The sequence below is a fragment of the Tursiops truncatus genome, chromosome 20 (genome assembly GCF_011762595.2).
Source record: "Tursiops truncatus isolate mTurTru1 chromosome 20, mTurTru1.mat.Y, whole genome shotgun sequence".
NCBI classification, from domain to species: Eukaryota; Metazoa; Chordata; class Mammalia; order Artiodactyla; family Delphinidae; genus Tursiops; species Tursiops truncatus.
This window is the reverse complement of record NC_047053.1, coordinates 28,892,798-28,911,655: the sequence shown is the minus strand read 5'-3', so window position 1 is coordinate 28,911,655 and position 18,858 is coordinate 28,892,798. Positions and strand designations below refer to the sequence as shown.

At 38.7% G+C, this 18,858-nt stretch overlaps 1 protein-coding gene and 1 pseudogene across 15 annotated transcripts in view; one reads left to right on the top strand and one right to left on the bottom strand.

The window, feature by feature from the left end:
• TRIM37 (tripartite motif containing 37) overlaps positions 1-18,858 on the top strand; it is a 163,907-nt gene that overhangs the window by 90,448 nt on the left and 54,601 nt on the right. For 9 of the 15 annotated variants that reach the window (XM_073797194.1, XM_073797197.1, XM_073797198.1 and 6 more), the window contains 3 exons: positions 11,831-11,959; positions 12,302-12,491; positions 14,345-14,484. In XM_073797194.1, coding sequence (XP_073653295.1) covers positions 11,831-11,959; positions 12,302-12,491; positions 14,345-14,484 — 459 coding nt within the window. Of the gene's footprint in view, positions 1-11,830; positions 11,960-12,301; positions 12,492-14,344; positions 14,485-15,226; positions 15,334-18,858 lie in introns of all 15 variants that reach the window. The other 6 variants (XM_073797190.1, XM_004312070.4, XM_033848122.2 and 3 more) reach the window with 4 other exon arrangements.
• On the bottom strand, positions 10,482-11,467 carry LOC117309507 (palmitoyl-protein thioesterase 1 pseudogene; annotated as a pseudogene).

Here is an 18,858-nt window from a genome sequence, read left to right as displayed (position 1 = left end):
ACACAAATCAAATAAGGAAAAAGACACAAATCAAATATGGGGATTGTTGTGCCATAGGGGCAGGAAGTCGGGAGTTCTTTTTTAAACATACTAGGTTTGAGATGTCTGCTAGATACTCTAGTAAATATCTCATAGGCAGTTGAGTGCTACATAAGTCTGAAGGATATGGGGTTAAAGCTGGATATAAACAGTTGGAAGTCAACAGTATCAGATGTTGTTTAAAGCCAGGGATCAAGTATGAAGGGAATTTAAATGGAGAAATTTTGGTTCTGGGCACTTAAATATTTAAAGGCCTGGTAATGAAGGGGAAGCCAGCAAAGGAAATTGAAAAGAGCAATCATTAAGGGCAGAGAAAAACTAGAAGAAATGAAATCTCAAAAAAATTTTTAAATGCATCTCAAAACAGTGGAGTGGTTGTATCATTGAGAGGTGTCAAAATGAAGGACGGGTGACCCTTTTAAGAACCATTTCCATTTAGGGGTATAGCAGAAGTGAATGAGGTGAGAAAGCAGAGCATGTCTGCGCAGCTCCTTCAAGAACTGTCACAATAAATTGGGTGGTCCCTGGAGGGGTTGTGGAATCAGGAAAGAGTTTGTTATCTGTGTGTTGTTTTCTTTCATTTTCTTAAACGTATATACTTTTCTTACCTGGGTGTTTTTGGTGGTACATATACATAACATAAAATTTACCATTTTAACTTTTTTTTTTTTTTTTTTTTCGTTATGCGGGCCTCTCACTGTTGTGGCCTCTCCCGTTGCGGAGCACAGGCTCCGGACGCGCAGGCTCAGCAGCCATGGCTCACGGGCCCAGCCGCTCCGCGGCATGTGGGATCTTCCCGGACCGGGGCACGAACCCGTGTCCCCTGCATCGGCAGGCGGACTCTCAACCACTGCGCCACCAGGGAAGCCCCATTTTAACTATTTTTAACTGTACAATTCAGTGGCATTAAGTACATTCACACTGTCGTGCAACAGTCATCACTATTCACCTCCAGAACTTTTTCATCATCCCAAACTGAAATTCTATATCCTTCGAACAGTAACTGGGCATTCCCCCTTTCCCCTACCCTCTGGTAACTACTATTATACTTTCTGTTTCTATAAACTTAACTATTCTAGATATCTCATATAAGTGGAATCATACAATATTTGTCTTTTTGTGTCTGACTTATTTCACTTTAGCATAATTTCTTCAGGGTTCATCCATATTGTATCAAGTGTCAGAAATTCATTTCTTTTTCAGGCCAAGTAATATTCCCTTGTATGCATGTGTGTGTATATATACACTACATTATGTTTACCCATTCATCTGTTGATGGACATTTGGGTTGTTTCCACTTTTGGGCTGTCATGAATAATGCAGCTATGAACACATGTGTGCAAATATCTGTTCGAGTCTCTGCTTTCAGTTTTTTGGGTATATACCTAAAGTGGGATTGCTGGTTCATATGCTAATTGTGTTTAATTTAAAAAAATTTTTTTTTAAATCATGGTAAATTTTACCACATTTTGTTAAACAAAATTTACCATCTTCACCTTTTTATGTGTACCTATCAATGGCATTAAGTACATGCACGTTGTTGTGCCAGCAACACCACCATCCATCCACAGAACTTTTTTTTTTATCTTGCAAAACTGAGTCTCTATACCTATTAAACGGTAGCTCTCCCTTCTTCCTCCCCCCATCTCCTGGCAGCAACCATTTTGCTTTCTGTCTGTATGAATTTGATTTCTCTGGGTACCTCATATAAGTGAAAACATAGAGTATTTGCCCTTTTGTGGTTGATTTATTTCACTTAGCATAAGCTTCTCAGGGTTCCTCCATGTTGTACCATTCAGTGCAAATATCTGTTCAAGAATAGATGTTTCATGAACAGACACAAGGAATATCTTGTGGGATGCTGATATTCTCCCTTTTTATGGCTGCATAATATTCCACTGTGTGTATATACTCATTTGTTCACCCATTCATCTTTTGATGGATACTTGGGTTGACCATGTATATGAGGATTTATTTCTGGGCTCTCCATATGTGTGTTTATTAAAATGGGATATATTAATGCTTGGTACTGATGGCAATAATACAGTAGAGATGAATAGGAAAGGGGATAATTGCCAAATACATAGGATTCTCTTAAATAAAGATGACAGTATAATAGAAAAATGAGTAAAGATTATGATTAGGTTGTTAACATAAGTAGGAATACAAAACGGCAGTAAATGTATGAAAAGATACTCAACCATATCTAGTTGTCAAGGAAATGAAAATTTAAAACCAAAAGAAATAATGCTTTTTGGATGGACTTTTGCAAAAAGTTTTCGTTACATATTTCTGCAGATACTTCCCCTCTTGTCACTTGTTTTTGTTTTCTGCTAAACATGAAATTTTAAATTCTTAAATTTCAAGATCTATTAATAGTATTCATGGTTTGGGGATTTAATGTTTTTATTTGGAAGGCCTTTTCAACTCCAAGTTTATAAAAACAACACTTATTGCCTTAGTTCTAGTTTTGTTTTTTAACTTTTTTACATTTAGGTCATTATTCCATATGTAATTTGTTTTTTCCATGATGGTGTGTGAGGTAATAAGTTCAGTGATCCACCCCCCTGCCCAACCCACCCACCCAAACGAAACATGTTTTTTGTGGGGTTTTTTTGTTTTTTTGCGGTACGTGAGCCTCTCACTGCTGTGGCCTCTCCCGTTGCGGAGCACAGGCTCTGGACGCGCAGGCTCAGCGGCCATGGCTCATGGGCCCAGCCGCTCCACGGCATGTGGGATCTTCCCGGACCGGGGCACAAACCCGTGTCCCCTGCATTGGCAGGCAGACTCTCAACCGCTGCGCCACCAGGGAAGCCCACGAAACATGTTTTTTGAAGAATCTGCTCTGTTCAACAATATGGAACTCATCCTTTATATTATAGACCAAATTGCCGTATTTACATAGTTCTATTTTTAAATTCATTCATAGAGGTTGAACCAGGTGAAATTGCCAATATGAGACTTTTTGTTTGTTTCTGGCCACACCACTCGGCTTGCAGGATTTTAGTTCCCCGACCAGGGATCGAACCTGTGCCCCCTGCAATGGAAGCACAGAGTCCTAACCACTGGACTGCCAGGGAATTCCCAAGAAACCATTTTCTTTCTTTCTTTCTTTTTAATATTTATTTATTTATTTGTGGTTGCATCGGGTCTTAGTTGCGGTGTGTGGGATCTTTCGTTACGGCACACGGGCTCTTTGTTGTGGCATGCGGGCTTCTCTCTAGTTGTGGCGCATGGGCTCCAGAGTGCATGGACTCCAGAGTGCATGGGCTCTGTAGTTGCACACGCAGGCTTAGTTGCCCCTCAGCATGTGGGATCCTAGTTCCCCGACCGAGTATTGAACCCGCGTCCCCTGCATTGGAAGGCAGATTCTTAACCACTGGACCACCAGGGAAGTCCCATGAAACTTTTTTTTAACATATAAAAAGAGCAATTTGATATTGTTCAACCAGATATTTGTTGTGTTGTGTACCAGACCCACACTTTTTTAACCATTGTAGTTTTATAGTTTGTAATACTGTGATATGTTTGCCTTCTTCTTTTTTAATTTTAATTTTCAAAAAATTTTATTGGGGTAATTTACAATATTGTGTTAGTTTCTGCTGTACAGCAAAGTGAATCTGTTATACAAATACATACAATCCAATCTTTTTTAGATTCTTTTCCCATAGAGGCCATTACAGAGTATTGAGTAGAGTTCCCTGTACTATACAGTAGGTACTTGTTAGTTATTTATTTTATATGTAGTAGTGTGTATGTCTCAATCCCAGTCTTCCAATTTATCCAGCCCCACTCCCCGGTAACCATAAGTTTATTTTCTGCATCTGTAACTCTCTTTCGGTTTTGTAGATAAGTTCATTTGTAGCCTTTTTTTAGATTCCACATATAAGCGACATCATGTGATATTTGTCTTTCTCTGTCTGACTTACTTCACTCAGCGTGAGAATCTCTAGGTCCATCCACGTTGCTGCAAATGACATTATTTTGTTCTCTTTTATGGCTGAGTAATATTTGACTGTATATATGTACCACATCTTCTTTATCCATTCCTCTGTTGATGGACATTTAGGTTGCTTCCATGTCGTAGCTATTGTAGCCTTCATTTTATTTTTGTTTTCAAAACTTCTTTGATGGCTCTTACATGTTTACTCTTCCAGAAATTAATTTTGACTGGAATTGTGTTACATTTAATGCATTAATTAACATTTAATTTGAGGAATTGACATCTTTTCAGTACTAAAACATTCAAATTTAGGAATGTGGTGTTTCCATTTATTCAAGTCATCTGTTATGGACATATACTTCTTCAGAGTTTTAGTTTTCTTCATATAAGTTCTGCATGTGTCTTGTTATTAATTTCTAGGTATATTATAATTTAGGTTGCTGTTGTGATGGGATCTCTTTTTCCCCCCCATAATATTTTCTAATTATTAGTTACTGACATACAGGAAGACTACTGGTTTTAATATGTATTCAACCCACTTAGTGAACTTTTTAAATTGTTAAGTTTTTTAGTCAATTATATTGAATTTTCTATGTAGACAATCATATCATCAGGAAATAGTCATCGTTTATCCACTCCTTTCCTGCCTGTTTACTTTTCATATTGCATTGTCTAGGCTGGGACCTCAGAACAATGTTAACTAATAGCAATTATAGAATTTTTGTAATGTTTTCAACTCTATTTGGGAATTCCTTTAGTTCTTAATCTCATTAAGTTTGAATTTTGCTATATGTTTCAAAAGGTAGTTGTTATCAAGTTGAAAAATATATCCTTCTATTCCTAACAACAATAATGTTTAACATTTACTATAATGGTTAACATTTACTAAGTGTTTATTGTGTACCAGGTATCATTCTAACTATTCTGAGTCACATGTATTAACTCACTTAATCCCAACAACTCGATGAGGCAAGTTATTTTTATCCCCAATTTACAGATAAAGAAACTGAGGCACAGGGCATTAAAGGGTCCTAGAGTTTCACAGTGGTAATTGTAGAGCTAAGAACTTGAACCTTAAAGCTTGTGGCTTTCACCATTACACCAAACTACCTCTTTTCCTACTGTGAATGAAAAAATGTTGTGTGCCATATCAGTAAACAAAGGATGTTGCAGCTGCGTGAGGAAATTCAGAATGGGAAAGAGTCCTGAGGGAATTCAGGATGAGAAGGAAAGGAATGATTTCAATTAGCCCAGACTCTTGCATCTTCCCATACGTAGAAAAGTGCTAATTCATTAACTTGAGATATCTGTGGGATTTTTTGGGTTTTTTGATATTTTGTAACTGACTGTAATCTTTTGATGTGCCAACTACCTACCTGGTCTCTGTTGAAAAAACCCATATATATCCTGGCTCCTCCATTGCCTCTTTGGAACAGTCCCTCAGAACTATTCTGAGAGGCTGCCTCCCGGGCTTGAAGTCCTCAGAAACTCCGCCAAATAAAACATAATTCTCAACTTTTAGGGTGTGCATTTTTTTCAGTCAACACTACTTACTAAGAGTTTTTTTAAGTCAAGAAGTTGTGTAGAATTATGTCAAATGCTTTTTTATTGTCAGTCAAAACAATCATATTATTTTGCCCTGTTACTTTGTGAACACAGAGAATTATATTATTTATCTAATACTGACCATTGTTGAAATTCTAGAATGTGTCTTTCTACTTGGTTTGGTTTGTAGTTTTTTAATATACCATTGACCCTTGAACAACATGGTTTTGAACTGTGTGGGTCCTCCTATCCACAGATTTTTTTCAGTAAATCCGCAGCTGGCTGAGTCTTTGGATGCTGAACCACTGATAAGGAGGGCCGACTCTAAAGTTATACCTGGATGTTTGACTGCATGGAGGGTTGGCGTCCCTAATCCCCTATTCTTCAAGGGTTAACTGTACTGGCTGTTTTTAGTTTGCTAATACTTAGGATTCTTTTTTTTTTTTGGCTGCGCAGCATACGGGATTTTAGTTCCCCCTACCAGGGATCGAACTTGCACCCCCTGCAGTGGAAGTGTGGAGTCTTAACCACTGGACTGCCAGGGAAGTCCTAGCTAATACTTAGGATTCTTGACTATGTAGTCAATAAGTAAAATTGAGCTATAGTTTCATTATACTATCCTTAACACATCTGAGTTCCAAATTTATGCCAATCTCGTAGAATAAATTCAGAAGCTTTTGTCCTTTTCTATGCTGTAAAATTATTTTAACATGTTATCTGCTCGTTAAAAGTGTAATGAAACTCATCCATAAAGCTATCTAGTGGTTCTTTCAGGGATAAAACTTTAACAGCCTTTTTCATTTCTGTGTGTTTATTGGTCTCATATTTCTGCTGCTTCTTAAATCAGTTTTCATAATTAATTTTCCTAGAAAATTAATTTTATTAGATAAATGTATTGGTATAAAGTCATTTGTTCCCTTAAATTTTAGAAACTTCCTCTGCATATGGGATATTAACTTTTTCAGTTATATCATTGCTTATTTGTGTTTTATTTTTTCCCTTGATTTGACTTGCTAGAGGCTTGTCCATTTTATTCATGTCTTCAAAGACCTAGTTCTTAGATTTATTTCATCTACTGTCTTCTTTTTATTATGTTAATTTCTGCCTTTGTTTCTGTTAATGCATCACTTCTTCATTTTTTTCCCTTAACCAATAGTTTATGTATACTTTGCAGTGGAGAAATTGGTCATAATTTTTTCTCACAGCACCTTTTTTCCCCAGATGTACAATTCAGCAGTTTTTAGTATATTTACAAAATTGTGTGACAGTCACCATTATCTAAGTCTAGGACATTTTCATCCCTCCTCTTATTACCAAACTTAGGTTCGGCTGCTTGCTGCTCCAAAGCCAATAATTTGAGAGGCAAGTGTCAGTAGAAAGGAAAGGTGCTTTAATCAGAAAAGCCGGCAGTCTGGGGGGACGGTAGACTTGTGTCCAGAGGCCAACTGCGAAGATCATGCTTAGCCATGACAGTTTTTTTTGTTTGTTTTTTTTTTGTTTTTTTTTTTTGCGGTACGCGGGCCTCCCACTGCTGTGGCCTCTCCCGTTGCGGAGCACAGGCTCCGGACGCGCAGGCTCAGCGGCCATGGCTCATGGGCCCAGCCGCTCCGCAGCATGTGGGATCTTCCCAGACCGGGGCACGAACCTGCATCCCCTGCATCGGCAGGTGGACTCTCAACCACTGCGCCACCAGGGAAGCCCAGCCATGACAGTTTTTAAGGGGAAAAATGGGGTGGGGGGGTGGGGGGGAACCTCAGTGAATCATCGAGGCAGGAGGTTGGATTCTGCATCATTCTCCAGTTTGTGTGCACATTGGCTGGCTCTCCCTTCAGATGTTATCTTGCCCAAGTGATCCCAAGCAGGATTGCTTAGGGGGGCTGTTGGGAGTAGAAAGCTAGTCATTTTTTTAAACTGCTAAATTCTTCATTCTTACTTCTTTTTTTCTAGGAAAAGAATCAACAAGGCATGGTGTGCATTCAGGAGAGCAAAAGTCAAGAGTTGGGTTAAATTGCCTAGTGATCTCATTCCTATAATTAGGTTCTTTTAAGGTTAGAGGGGAACAGAAATGGGCAAACAGGAAAGGGACAAAAGAGCTGCTTTCACTCTTGCTGTAAACTCCATACCCATGAGTTGTTATTCCCCATCTTCCCCTTCCCCCTATCCCCCTGATGACTGCTAATCTATTTTGTCTATGTGGATTTGCTTCTGGACTTTTCATATAAATGGAATCACACAATATGAAGCCTTTTGTATCTGGCTTCTCTGGCTTAGCATAATGTGTTCAAGGGCCATCTGTAATGTAGCATGTATTATTTCATTCCTTTTTATGGCTGAATGATACTTCATTGTATGTGGGTACCACTTTTTGTTTGATCTACTCATCAGTTGATGAGGGCTTGGATTTTTTTCCCCCACTTTTTAGCTATTATGAATAATGATGCTATGAACATTCATGTACAGTTTTTTGTGGGGACATATGTTTTTATTTAAGTATATGCTTAGGAGTGGAATTGCTGGATTGTATGAGAACTATGTTTAACTTTTTGAGGCACAGCCATACTGTTTCCAAAGCAGCTGCACCATTTTACATTCTTCAGCAGTATATAGGGTTCCAATTTCTCCATATCCTTATCAACACTTGTTATTGTCCATCTTTTCTTTTTCTTTGCCCATTGAATTATCTTGGCCTCCTTGTCAAAAATTAATTGACCATAAATGTAAGAGTTTATTTCTGGACTCTCAGTTCTGTTCCATTGGTCTATACTTCTGTCTTTACACCAGTACCACAATCTTGATACTATAGTTTTATGGCAAGTTGTGAAATCATAAGTGTGAGTCCTCCATACAAGAGTGTTTTGGGGTATTCTGGATCTTTTGCATTTTTCTATGAATTTTAGGATCAGCTTGTCAATTTCTGCAAAAAGAAAAAAAAAGACAGTTGGAATTTTTATAGAGATTGTGTTGAATCTGTATTGTAGATCAAGTTTGGGAGTATTGCCATGTTAACAATATTAAGTCTTCCAGTTAATGAACACAGAATATTTTTCCTTTTTTCTTTATTTTCTTTCAAAAATATACAAGTCTTAACATTTCTTTGTTAAATTTTTCCCTAAGTATTTTATTCTATTTGATGCTATTGTAAATGGAATTGTTTTCTTAATTTCATTCTCGGCTTGTTCTTTGCTGATGTATAAAAAGTCAGTTGATTGTTGATCTTATATCCCACTACCTTGTTGAACCTGTTTACTACCTTTTTTTTTTTTTTTTTTTTTTTTACGGTACGCGGGCCCCTCACTGCTGTGGCCTCTCCCGTTGTGGAGCACAGGCTCCGGACACGCAGGCTCAGCGGCCATGGCTCACGGGCCCAGCCGCTCCGCGGCATGTGGGATCTTCCCGGACTGGGGCACGAACCCGTGTCCCCTGCATCGGCAGGCAGACTCTCAACCACTGCGCCACCAGGGAAGCCCTGTCACCTTTTAATGCATCTCTTCTGCTTTCTTTTTATTTCTTTTTATCATTTTTCCATCTCCTTGAGTTTATGCATGTTAGGCCATTTAGTTTCCGTTTTTTCTAATTCTTTTTTTTTTTAAGAAGCTACTCTTTATTTTAGACAACTTCATAGAATTATTTTCACACGTCCCCACTTCTTACCTTTCATCCTCTTAGTTGAAAAGTCTTGAGAGAGGTGAAAGAAAAATCACAGAGGGTAAACTTTGCAGCAGTAACAAAGTGCTTCCCCCAAGTACAGCTAACCGTTTCCGCAAACTGGCATTCTGCAGAACAGTCTTCTAAAAAGTGTTGCTAGGTTTTCATGGGATAAAGGAGTAGGGGCTAAGACGTCCACGCTCAAATAGTGTGGGAAATGGTAGATTAAGGTTGGTGTTCTGTACTGTAACAGGAATTCTCAGAGTCCTTAATATTCTAAGGTGGGTTGATCTTCAAGAGGAGAAAAGGGATATGGAATACTCCCTAAGCTTTTTGAGCAAACAATCTTTTTTTCACAGAACACAGCAGAAGTAGTTTGAAGTGTGCAGTAATCTCAGGTTTTTGAGCCGGAAGTTAGAAAGCCTGATCTCTTCACATTTTTCCTCCCATTCTTTGCTAATGCCAGCAATAGAGTGACTCTAGAATCCAGACCACAAGTCATATTTAGAAAGGACAGGTTCATCAAGGATGGAATGGAAAGAGCCAGCTACCTCCTCCTTTTTCATTTTACATTTTTCTTTAAACCTCCCCCTCCCCGTGTAAGCTAAGCAATAGGTACACTTCCTCCCTTAAGCAATCCTTGGCTGCTATTTCCCTGCTTTTGTGACAGAGCAACTAATTCATCACTACCTGAGGAGACAAAAAAGTGCTACCAAGGCAAGATGGTGGGCTGCCGGAATTTGTCTAATAATAGCTAAAACACCACAAAAAGCAGCACACTCACAGAGAGGAGGACAGCCTTAAGAAATAATGTGGACACATCATCCAAGCAATACTTTTCCAAGCACTGGTCAAATCTCCACCAGCACAACTGAGAAAGCATTTATGTGAATACCTCAGGCCTGGGTACTGGCCTCTTGGTTTGAGATGTGGCTAGATTTTCCTGAGAAAGGCATCTGCCTTAGACTCTGTCTCATTGGTTTACTTTGTTCAGTCTCTTCCGGGCCTGGGCACAGTTCTGCCACTGACCTGCAGCAAACTCCTAATTCCTAAAACAGTCTGACCACATCAAAGAGTTGTAAAGCAATCTCCATGGTTATTTAGCTAATTAAACTTGCATTCAACATCATATGCTGATAGGATGAGGCAAAGGATAAGATTCCAATCTTGGGTCTTTCCAAGCAGGGCATGTTAGATGGTGACAAGAGAAGGATTAGTTGCTAGCTGGATCTGAGCTCAGGCTTGGCCATGGAGGGAACTGGTTTGGAAGCGTGAGGGGTTTCCTGAGCTCTGGTGCAAACTACAACGGTTTCACTCAAGGAAGGGTATGATGTGGGCATAAAACCATGCTTCAGACCGTTGAAGATGGTCCCCTTCGAGAGCCAGGAACACCAGCTGTCCTGCGTTGTCCATTGCCTTTAGCCCCAGGGGGTCCTGTGTGTACAGGGTGCTCTCCTGTAAGGGAATGATTTCCTTGGCTTGGCCACTTCTGTAAAATCCAAACCACTCAGAATCCACGGGGTCCACAGTGGAATCATTGAGGAATTTCACCACCACAAACTTCTTCAGGGCCATCAGGTTTTTCTTGTAGGACTCATTGACACCTCTCTCCTGATTAGTATCTGCCAAGAAGATGCTGTGGTTGCTATGTCCTTCTTTATGGGGTCGTGCCAATATTCTGCTCGCACCAGGCGTTCTTGTATAGCTTTGTTGTAAGCTCCAGCATTCACTGTTTTTCTGATCAAGTCACAGATGTGAGAGCTCTCTCCTGGGCAGTGAGGGAGTCCAAAAACACCTTGATGTTGTCCCTCAACTGAGATGAGATTGATCATAGGAGCATCTCTGAGCCACTGCCCTCAGAAATTGGCCTCCCTAGGAGAATCCCATAGCATTGTAGCCTTGCTGCAATTTAGGATCCTTAGCAAGAATCTGACACACCATTTTTACTTGGGAGTTGACATTCAAAAAGAAGCTGTTCTCCACATCCTCTACCAGGATCTTCCCAATCTCTAAAGATAAGACGTAAATTCCAGGTATTTTCTTCTCAACCATTTGTTTAATAGTGCCCGTGCTTAAGGGATTACAACAGCTGTCTCCCATCCCATGCCAGATCACCAGGGGCAGTGGCGCTGGCAGGTCGAGATGCCCCAGCACCGGGGAAGTGCAGGACCCCGGCAGGAAAGTGAGAGCCCTAATTAATTCATTTTAAGGCTATACATTTTCCTCTAATTACTGTTTTAGCCACAAACATCTTGAAGTATTATAATTGTGGCTTGTTTCTAATTTAGCATTCATTTCTTTTTAATCCAGTAATATTCTACAGTTTCCAAGTGTTTTGGTGGTTATTGTTCTGTTGTTAATACTTAGTTTAATTAAACTGAGATTAGAGTTCATGTCTGGTACGATTCTGCTTTTGGAGTTCACTGATAATTTTCTACTTTTGTAAGTTGAGACTGTTCCACAAGCAGCAAAATAGGAATACCTTTGGCATAAAACCCCAAATAAACCAGTTGGGACCAGAGTGTTCTGTTTATTTTTGGACACAGTAGATGGGAATACCTTTCATGGATGATAAGATTAAATCTTTCTCTGACTTCCTAGGTAATAAGTTTTGTGCTATTTTATCATAATCAGAAATATTTTAAAATGTCTTTACAGCCACAAATAAGAAGAGTAATTCACCCAAGCCAGCTCGGTCCAGTATAGCAGGTAGTCTGTCACTTCGAAGAGCAGTAGACTCTGGGGAAAATAGCCGTTCAAAGGGAGACTGTCAAACTCTGTCTGAGGGTAAGTATGGAGAGTTTAGAATGTGATCTTGGTGGGTAGATGTCTGTTACTCGAAATTGATCTGATGGTATAGCTTTAGACCTCTAAAGGCACCAAAAATGCTGAAACTCAATTTGAAAGTTCCTTGATCACACAGAACAGACCCATCAGTAAGAAAGTGCAGCCATTAGACTGCATATTAAATAGTTGGCATCAAAAAGACTAGGTTATATTTTAAAATTGTTTTTGAGTTTTCCTGCAGTTTAAAACTATATGTATAGTGAGATCTCCTAACGTGGAAACTAGAGAGAGAACTTTTTGTTTGTTTGCCTTCTTTCTGAATATCCCCTTCATTTTTTGTAGGCTCCCCAGGAAGCTCTCAGTCTGGGAGCAGGCACAGTTCTCCCCGAGCCTTGACACATGGCAGTATCGGTGACATTCTGCCAAAATCTGAAGACCGGCAGTGTCAAGCTTTGGATTCAGATGCTGTTGTGGTTGCAGTTTTCAGTGGCTTACCTACTATTGAAAAAAGGAGAAAAATGGTCACCTTGGGGTAAATTAAGTTCTTTTTTTTATGTAATGGAATAATAGCTAATAGTTTTGGTTGGCACTTTAAGTCTACAACATAATGAACATAATAAACTTCTAGTTTGTTAATTTTTTAGCAGACAGTTTATTTGTTGTATTAAAATGTAACTTCAAGCATCAGAGACCTTACCTTTTTCTTTCTTCACAGAATGAGATAGTACCAGAAGTTCAGTTTGAATACATTAGAGCTCATTTTCACTGGTTAGGATAATAATGTTATATAACCTTGGGTGACCTCTGCCTTGTGACATTTTTGGGTCAACTTTTTTTTCCATCTGTCCCATATTTTTCAAAGACATTTGTGCTATGCTATATTATGTCCCATAGGTCTTTTACATGAATTTTGTATAGAACAAAGCACTTCTGGCGATTTTATTTTAAAACTGCTTTTCTGCTTTCATCTCACCTTTTTTTCCCCTTTTATGAAAGTGTCCTCAAAACACATAGTTGGAATTTCCCAAAAGGATATATATATGTGGTCATCAGTACCTTTATCTCTCTCCCAGGAAACATAAACTCAAATCCCAGTCATGTCACCCAAACATAAACTCAAATCCCAGTCATGTCACCCAGTCGACATTGTCAATTAAACTTCCATCCATTTAAAAGAGAGTGATTATGGAATGTATTGTCTGTGAATGTGCTAGATGAGCCGTTAATATCCATTTGCTGATCTATTATATGCATATTAAATACATTTCTAATTTTAAACAATGGAATAATTCTACCTTGGAGGCTTTGAAAAGAACTTTGAATTAAATTTAGAGAAAGATTAATATCCCTTAAGTTTACTTAATTGTATAGAGTTTTAAGATCTGGATAATTACCAAATCTAATAGGACAGCTGGTGGCTGTTTTCTGTTCTAGCTCAAGTTTAAGCAGTGGAAGGGTGTTACAATCATTGGAGATTGTCTGGTCCTCCGCATTTCCTAGCCTGGTTTTATACATGTTCCTTTCAAGATGAAGCTGCAACTAGTTTTTATATTTTGTTATGGAGATTTATATCTGCCTTTAGTCATAAAGATTAAATGTGTACGCATGTGCACTTTTTTCTAGATTGTAAAATCCTGTATAAATGTGTAAAGCTCATAGCTATAACCCTCATTTTACAGTTAATTACACTGCCAACCTGGGTCATGTGGTGTTTTCCAGCTTGTGTTTTTTTTCCTTGCCTTAAGGTAGTATAAGCAAAAATTTTAAATGCTAGTAATAAATGGTTCAAAAATGGAAGTTAAAAAAAAGAATATTAAGTTAAAATTTCCCCATCTTTGTCTCCCATCTGCTTTGTTTTCCAACCTTCTGCCCACACACATTCCTGCTGTTTTTAATTTTTTGTATATGCTGTCTTCTCGGCTTTCACGCATATTTAAGCAATATTTAAGTGACCATATAGCTTTTTTAATACGAAAGGTGCACCTTGTTTTCTCACTCAGTATACCTCAAAAGTCTTTCCATATTGGTGAGAACATGTTATTAAGGACTTATATTTATTTTTAAATTGGAATTCTTATTGAGATAATTGTAGATTCACATGCAATTATAAGAAAGAATAGAGGGAGCCTGTGTACCTTATCCAGTTTCCCCTAATTATAACATTTTGCAAAACGCTGACATATTATCACAACGAGGATATTGACGTTGATGCAATCTACCACTTTATAACCTTTCATTGTGAGTCTTCTAGTGAATCTTTTAAAAGTAAAACTTGAAATTTAGTATTAAACACCAGTGCCCTATACCCTACTTAGTTTGCTCAGTTTCTGGACAGGAAAAAAATCTAGATTATTGTATCAGTGACTAGTTATACAAGAATATCAGGTTATTTTCTCCCTCTTTGAGGACTAGTGTTAAAGGAGGTCGTCTGGAAGGAATGCAAATGACTGATTTGGAAAATAATTCTGAAACTGGGGAATTACAACCTATACTACCTGAAGGAGCTTCAGTTGCCCCAGAGGAAGGTAAGGAATGGTAAAGTCATAGTTGGCGGGAGGCGAAATAATCTTTTTTTGGTGGTGGTCGGGAGTGGTTGGTTTAATAAAACAGTTACTGAGATGTTATCTACTATCTGACATGCTTGATCTGAAAACAGCATTTGTTGTGCCTCTGAGTTTGATTTACTAGGACATTAAGCACAATGGAAGGCAAAATGGATAATCGACTACATAAAAGGACATCTTACTAGAACAGGCATTTACAGGGAGAAAGTCTGCAGATACTTCATTTGCTCATTCATTAAATGTGTTATGCTACCTACATGATAGGCATTGAAGTTTTGCTAGATATGAAAAGATTAAATTGGATATGTTCAGTGTCTTACAGGAAAAACATGCCCCCAAACAACTAATTAGAATATTAAATGTTAAGTACCTTGTCTTTTAAAGTCAGTCTTGATTAATGTTTATAGATTACTTTGCTCTTTTAGAAGGATTCCAAACTTTAACCATTTAAAAAATCCTTTATGGTAACTGACTTCTACTCTGCCAGTTCATTCTCAGTTACATTTCTAGTATTTGTCTACGTGTTCTTCCAGGTCCATTATTCTTTATCTGAAAGTGTAGAAGACTTTTTTGTAATTTTGAGTTAGCAGAAGGTGCTTGAAACAAGGCTATGTGTGTTGCCCTTGCTTGTCCTTTATATGTTAGCAGAAAAGCATGTCAACTTTATTAATGATATTTGACACTGAGATTTTTCATTTCTTAGTGAAACTCTGCCACCTACCACCTCTGCACTTATTTGAATTTCAACGATTGATGAATTGTAGCTCAAAGCATATATAAAAGGTGCCAGCGTCTACCTCTGACTGCTCTGTGAGTGTGTGTGGGTGGTGGCATTTTCAGGCTTTTCAGTTAAAGAACACTAAACATTTTGGTCTTCCATCTTAGTTGGTGCTCCTGTGGTGGGCAGCATTATTTCAGTAGAAATTAAATGGAAAGGATTTTCAAAGTGAAGTGTTGATTGTTAAAACAACAGGAAAAATATATTATGATTGATCTTTATAGAAAGGACCTATAAGGATTAGCTAGTAGGGCTTAGCTAGTTTCCATGTATTTATACATACTGATTATAGATTGTAGTGGCTTAAATTGTTTTAGCATGTGCTGGAATTGTAGGCTCCTTCTGTTTATGCACCATTTGTGAAATGCTTCTAATGTGTCTGGCATTGTTTTGATGCTGGTGATAAAGTAATTCCTGAACCTACTGTTTAGTTCAGGGTTTCTCTACCTTGGTGCCATTGACATTTTGGGCCAGGTGATTCTTTGTATTAGGGGCCTGCCCTGTGCACTGTAGAATGTTTAGCAGCATTCTTGGCTTTTAACCACTAGGTGCCAGTAGTACCTCCTCTGAATTACAGTAACCAAAAGTGTCTCAAGACATTGCCAAATGCCCCCGGGAGGCAAAATCATCCCCAGTTGAGAACCACTGGTTGAGTTGAAAACTCAAACCAGGGGTGACAACTCCTTAAGAATCACTTGCCAGAGTGGGTCATAGTTACAGATGGGAGCAAGGTGTCCTCAAGTATGCTGGGTATGTGTTGGTGGTGGTGGGAAGGGAGCAGGGAGAGCAATTGAAAACCAAACAACAGGTGTTAGAGACCAGTTAATAGCCAATTATGATATGGAATGATGAGTGCTGTGATGGGGTATATAGGGAGCTCAACTAACAGGTATGTAATAATAAAAATAATAGATAATATTTGCAAGCCCTCATTAGGTATTAAGACTGCTAAAGACTTTACCAGTATTATGTTTTCTCAGTACAGACCTACATGGTTACTTTATTATATTGATTTTACAGGTGAGTAGGCTGAGGCCTAGAGATGTAAGTTACCTTACTCAAAGTCACAGAGCCGATGCTCTTAACTGTCACCTCTCTACCAACCTAGTCCACACTTGGAAAGATCATCCTAAGGGATGAGTATGAGTTAGTATGAGTTGTGAAGACTGGTGAAAGATGAGGCCAGAGTGGAGGCAGAGGTCAGATCATGAGGAATTATACTGTATGTCTAGCTAGAATTTGGACTTTGTCCTTTGAATGGAATATAAGCAAGGAATGAAATAATAAAATTATGTTTTAAAATTCCTACTCTAACTGAGTTGGGGACTGGGAATGGGGTGTGGAACTCTGGGGACAGGAAGACTGGTAAAAGAAGAATGTTAAATTAAACTTGGACTTTTAAATTTCAACCTTCATCTCATAAATTCACATTTTCTCAGCAGTTTTTCTATGTAAATAGCTAGTTAGCACCAAAAAAAATCCCTAAGTTTTGACATTAGTTCCATTTCTTTTTTTAAAGCTAATCGTCAACAGCTTATCCTAAACTGGAGAAAGGCATTTGCTTGGCCACATTTAGGATCTGCTCTGCACTTTCAAGTCTTTGAATCTGAGATTTAGTGCTGTCAGCGTTATTCAGTAACACATTTTTTCTTATGTAAGGAGTGTTGTAGTGATGCAAAGCACCTAGAACTCAATAAGAAAAGTTACTGTAAACATGCAAATCAGTAGTGCCAGGGAAGTCCACTATTGCAATTTGTTGGTATCTAAACAGCTTATTTACCACTAGAGTCCCAGGATAGGCAGTGAGGAGACTAATTGATAAGGCTGGAAGAGGGGAATAGGTAAACTAAAGGAGCTCTGTGCCTTTTGAAATTTGCTTTGTGAGAGGAGAATGGGGCCTGCCTTACTGCTGTGGGTATATTCTATCATCAGCAGGAGCCAGTTCTCAAGAAAACCTTTACTTTTCGCACCGGTAAGCCTTGGTGAAAAGTTGAGTGGGGTTGTCTTACATCTGTGCTTAGGAATAACGAGCCTCTTCATTCTTAAGCAGAATGCCTAAAAGAAAATTTTCTGTGGTAGGTCACTGTAAATTGGTGCCTCTTTCCTCTCCTCTTCCTCCCTCCCTACTGCCAGGCTGTTTGAAGAAACTTTAAAAATTTTTTTAAAGTTTCCAGTTTTAAAGTTTTTAAAACTTTAAAATTCTTTGTGTTTACTAGTTGGGAATTTGGGACAACTAAAGTGGTCTCTTAAATGTTCCTGAGAGTCAATAAAAAGTGACTTTTCTTAGACTTGACAGTCATCAACAGGCCTTTTCCTTTCTAACTGGGATCATATGGGACAACCTTGTGTTAATCTCCTAGTTAATGGCTGCATTGCAAAAATCTTGATTTCCTTCTCACACACCCCCTACCCCAATTGATACCTACAGAATTCCTTAGGTAGACCGGTCTCTTCCTTGTTCTTTCTAAAACTGGAGACTATGCGATTGACTTCTGAATTAGCACAGTCCTTTTCAATTAAGTCAGGGGTGTCACCCATCCCAGGGAAAGCCATGGCATGCCTATTGCAAACCTTACTGGCACCCTATCTAAGAGCAGTACACAAGTCTGATGCTCCAGCATTGCTGATCCCTTTTGGTGTATCAATGAAGACATAAGTTACAAAAACCCAATCAGCTGGTTTAAGCAATAGGAAGATTTACTGTCTTGTATTAACAAGAAGTCTCACCTAACTCTGGTAGGGCAGTTTCAAGGTTGGAAAATTTACCTGCTTAATGTCATCAAGAACTCATTTCCTCCCACCAGCCCCGTCCCCCCATCTTTTGCTCTGCCATTCTAAGTGAGTTGGCTTAGCTCCCTTCAGGATGGCAAGGTGGTTGCTGCAGCTCCAAACTTTATATGGAGTCAGAAAAACATTCTGGGAGTAGGGGAGGATTATTTCATTTTATATGTCTCTGTTTATCAATGTTTATCAATGAGAGCACATCTCATTAATCAGTAGTGAAAAAAAAAGGAAACTTGGCAAAGTCTGAACATTTGGTTCCCCTCCCTGATCCATTCCACGTGGCCACTTGGAGAAGGGAAGAAGACTGAACAACATTGAGGTTCTGCTGGAAAGGAGGAAGGCAAGTGAAGCATTAGTGTTTGGTCTACCAGGTGGTTAATGTATTTTCCAAGCAGCTGAAGTTTGAGCACCCCTGAATAAGGGCGTTATAACTCATAAGTTAGCTTTGGACTACTGAGCATATAGTGGATACTCAAAAAATATGGTAGGTGATTGATATAGAAATACCTTATTTCACATTTTACTTTAAGATGCAGGGTTGATTTTGGGGTTTTTTTCCCCCACATGAACATCGCTGAAGCATCTTCCATTTAATGGTATCTTACAATAATTATCATTGACAGCCAGTTTTGTGAAAACTTGTTGACACCTTCTGGTGAGATTAAGAAAGGTCCTGTATTCAAATTTCTTATAGTTGGTGAAATATCACTAGTTTGCTTTAACCTTAATGCAGTGGGTAGACATTGCAGTGTATGGGGCAAGGCACATAGCAA